Source organism: Buceros rhinoceros, unplaced genomic scaffold (genome assembly GCF_000710305.1).
Source record: "Buceros rhinoceros silvestris isolate BGI_N320 unplaced genomic scaffold, ASM71030v1 scaffold9683, whole genome shotgun sequence".
NCBI classification, from domain to species: Eukaryota; Metazoa; Chordata; class Aves; order Bucerotiformes; family Bucerotidae; genus Buceros; species Buceros rhinoceros.
Window position 1 is genome coordinate 20,359 of NW_010405414.1, and position 4,074 is coordinate 24,432.

At 50.0% G+C, this 4,074-nt stretch overlaps 1 protein-coding gene across 1 annotated transcript in view; it reads right to left on the reverse strand.

Annotated features, from left to right (window-relative positions):
• The window catches only part of ZNF638 (zinc finger protein 638), a gene marked incomplete at both ends in the record, with an annotated part of 30,866 nt that overhangs the window by 17,373 nt on the left and 9,419 nt on the right, over positions 1–4,074 (reverse strand). Inside the window, 5 exons of the mRNA XM_010133716.1 lie at positions 630–673; positions 839–897; positions 1,185–1,316; positions 2,482–2,628; positions 2,985–3,301. Of these exons, the coding sequence (XP_010132018.1) occupies positions 630–673; positions 839–897; positions 1,185–1,316; positions 2,482–2,628; positions 2,985–3,301 (699 nt within the window). The remainder of the gene's footprint in view (positions 1–629; positions 674–838; positions 898–1,184; positions 1,317–2,481; positions 2,629–2,984; positions 3,302–4,074) is intronic.

The following is a 4,074-nucleotide window of genomic DNA, read 5'->3' on the forward strand; positions in this document are numbered from 1 at the left end:
TTTGTCTTACCTGCAGGATTTGAAGTTTTCTTGATTTTACTATTTCTTGTCGTCACAGGTTTCTTAGCCTTTTCTTTTTTACCTACATAAAACACCCAAACCCAAGTGTCAGAGATGCTTATTACTGAAGGTACTTACAAACTCTAGAAAAATACATACAAAAAGAGCAATTCAACTGACATCACAAAAACAACCCCCAAAACCTTAACCACAGGTTAATTCTAACAAGCCGCTGGTCAAAAGCCACGAAGCAGAGGCTCTTCTGGGAAGCGTTCAGGGTTCCAGTGACGAACCCTTGCTCCCACAGGGCAGAGTTTCACTGCCTTTTGGAGCGTTCACTGCATTACTGAACAAAGTTCTTCTCTACCAGCATCATACAGTTATAATAACAACAGGAATCGTTTCTGTCAGGCTCAATAGGGCAGAGCTTTGGAAGCACGTGGAACACAAGACGCTGGAAAGTGGCAGCGTTGACGGCGAACCAGAGAGTTAAGTACGTCAGATGGAAGAACGGCACTGCCTTTAGGGAGCCCAAAGTGCCACACAGAGCCATGGCAGATGGGTCAAGGAGAAGCGCTGACAGACACCGAGGGATGGAGGGAGGTGGCGAGAGTCACCCAGAACTCTACCTGTAAGGGGTTTCCTTCTCTTCGTGGGGGTGGTCGGGTCTTTTCTGTTACGGAGGGGAAAAAATAAAGACAAATCAGGTTCAAAGACAACTGAGGAACATCAAACCAGCTAAAAAAACCCCCCACAAAAGTGGTAACGCACAAGAAACCAGATATGAACCCGCTTGGTTCGCAGCAGCCACCCCAGAGGAGCAGACAGGGACACTTACTTTGTGCTGGGTGCGACTTTCTTAATATTCTGAGCCCTTTTTTTGATGTTCAGTTTGGCCTGAAATGGACAGAAAGAAGAACCTTTACTGCATGATTTATACTGACATACAAACATGTGTGTACAGAAACGGTACTAATTAACTGTATTATTTATTACCTATTAATATCAGGGTTATCTTTCACTATTTGCCAGACTGATGCTATTCACAAATATTAAACTTAACCAAAAAAAAAAAAAAATCAACACACATTAGAACTACTAAATCTCTCTTTTTTTTTTTTTTTGGCGTACAGCAGGTTTCGGGGCAGAAAACCAAACCACAGCCGAGGTCTCGCGTCACTCACCTGGCCTAGAGATGCTTTTGGCCTCTCAGCGACACTTATTTTCACCCGTTTCCCATTGACCAGCACAGGCACGGTTTCGCCGTACTTCACAGCGGCGATCACGGCTTCTTTGTAGTTCATCTCCAGGAAGGCCTAAAATAAAGGACACTTTATTTCTATGACAGAACACAGGATACGACTCGCTGCGGTTTTTCCTCTGAAAGGCTGCTCATGGCCGAAGGTCATCTGCTTCCCTCTGCGTTTGTGCAGAGTTGGACAGAACAGGCTGGATTTCAGCATTACACACCAAACAACCCCCTCCACCAACACGACCCAGGCTTCAAAAGTGAATTTATGAGGCTAACACTTCCAGCTACTCCATGATTACAGCATCCCAGACTGGCGGGGCTGGCAGGGACCCCTGAGGATCACCCAGTCCAACACCTTGCTAGAGCAGGGTCACCACAGCAGGGTGACCAGGATGGCGTCCAGGTGGGTTTGGGGTCTCTCCAGAGCAGGAGATTCCACAACCTCTCTGGACAGCCTGGGCCAGGGCTCCCTCACCCTCTCACCAAAGAACTTTCTCCTCCTGCTCAGGTGGAACTTCCCGGGTTCCAGTTTGTGCCCGTTGCCCCTTGTCCTGTCACTGGGCACCACTGGGCAGAGTCTGGCCCATCCTCCTGACCCCCCTTTAGCTGTTGATCACACTGAGGAGGTCCCCTCTCAGGCTGCTCTTCTCCAGCTGAACAGCCCCAGGGCTCTCAGCCCTTGCTCAGCACAGAGATGCTCCAGCCCCTCCTCATCGTCACAGCCTCCACTGGACTCTCTTTCTTGACCCCTCCTTGTCTCTCTGGAACTGGGGAGCCCAGCACTGGACCCAGGACTCTGGATGCGGCCTCAGTGGGGCAGAGCAGAGGGGCAGCAGAACTGCCCTGACCTGCTGGCCACACTTTTCTTCATGCACCCAGGAGACCATCAGCCTTCTCGGCCATTGCTGTCTCGTGGGCAACTCATTGTCCGCCAGGTCCTTCCACTAGAGTTGATTTCCAGCAGGTCACCCCTGACCTGTACTGGTGCAGGGGATTGTTTCTCCCCAGGGCCAGGACCTGGCTGAACTTCACTCGGTTCCTTTCACCCAGCTCTGCAACCTGCCCAGGAGTGCAGTACAGCCTGACAGGGTGTCTTACCCATGTGACCTTGGAAGACAAACTGTCCAAGAAACCTCACCCAACATTCAGCTGAGAAGTCAAACACTCCACTCCATTCCTGGACAATTTCTTCCCATTCTGACACAAGATCATTCTAGAGGAGAACTCACCTCATTTCTCGAGCGCAGCACAATGAGGTCACTGACTTTGCCAAAGGGCTGAACAATCTTTTTGATATCTTGATCAGAGAAGCCGTCATCCGGTAAGTCGGATATCTGAAGAACTGTCCCGCAGCTCAGCAGCTCCTTCCTCAACAGCTGCGGATTGAAAACAAACCTGAAATCAACACTTTCCAAGTGCAGTAAAGGGGAAAGAAAATGCTCTGAGACAAAAACAAGAGGCCTAAGAGCCTTCGGCACATTTCTCTGTCTCATCATCTTCACCTGACAGGACAAAACAAACACTTCCTGCCTCACAGCCTTTATTTCCATTCCCACAACAAGCTCCTTGCTCACACTTCACACAGATGAGTGTTCTAGAGAATAAGAACCCAGATTCCACGGACATTTCTTCCTGCTGTTGGAAAGCACTGGAGGGGTTTTGCTTTACCCTCACTGTGAAATGAGACACCAGCCAAATCCTTAAAATCAGAGAAACCCCCTGAGCAACTTACCCTGTTGTAGGAAGCGGGATGAGATCCAGTTGATGCCGTGGGCCGGTCCGCCTCATCCTCATCTGTTTCCTTCCCTTGGGGTAAATCCTCAGTGTCAGGAGAGGAGGAACTTGACCCCGGCATGTCTTTCTTTGACACCTTCGTGGAAGCACTGGTTTTCAGGGGCTTCTTCATGTTTCCAGGCGTCTTCCTTAAGACTCCGTGAGAGGATCCTGAAGGTCCTTGTCTCGCTGCTTGAAGTGACTTGTGTTTATTGAACTCTGTGACAAAGCCAGGGCCCAAACTTTTCACCATGGCCTCCAGAGCTGCCTTTCTGTCTGTGAAAGGACAGCAAAACAAACTGCGGGTGGTAGGTTTGTGTTTAAAAACCCACCAGTTTCTCCAGCTCTGGTTTCACCACCCACCCCAACTTTACCTCGAGACTCACTGAAGTTATGCAAGTACCTCAACACCTCTGCTACTTTCTGTACTTTCTGTCTTGATTCTGTTCCTGAGATTGTCTTTTAAATCATTCTTTAACGATATGATACATTAATTTACTCTGCAGAAAATTTCTGGTTTGGTTATTAATTCCTATTTCCACTCATTATTTTCCATTAAAAAGGCATTTCACCAGCAGGAAGATCTCTTTGTTCAGAGGCTGAAGTGAGGGGCTGAGGCCAATGAGCTGAAGAGCAAACAGGGCAAGTGCCGGGTCCTGCCCTGGGGTCACAACAACCCCCAGCAACACCCCAAGCTGAAAACTGCCCAGGGAAAAGGACCTGGGGGGCAAGAAGGCCAACAGCTTCCTGGCTTGTACCAGCACTGGTGTGGCCAGCAGGACCAGGGCAGGGAGCGCCCCCTGGACTGGGGGTGCTAGGGAGGCCACAGCTCGAATCCTGCGGTCAGTTTTGGCCCCTCACTCCAAGAAGGACATTGAGGGGCTGAAGCGTGTCCAGAGAAGGGCAGCGGAGCTGGAGCACAAGTGCACAAGAGCACTGAGGAGTGGCTGAGGGACTTGGCAGGGTTGAGCCTAGAGAAAAGGAGGCTCAGGGGAGACCTTCTGGCTCTCCACAACTCCCTGACAGGAGGCTGGAGGGAGGGGGGAGTC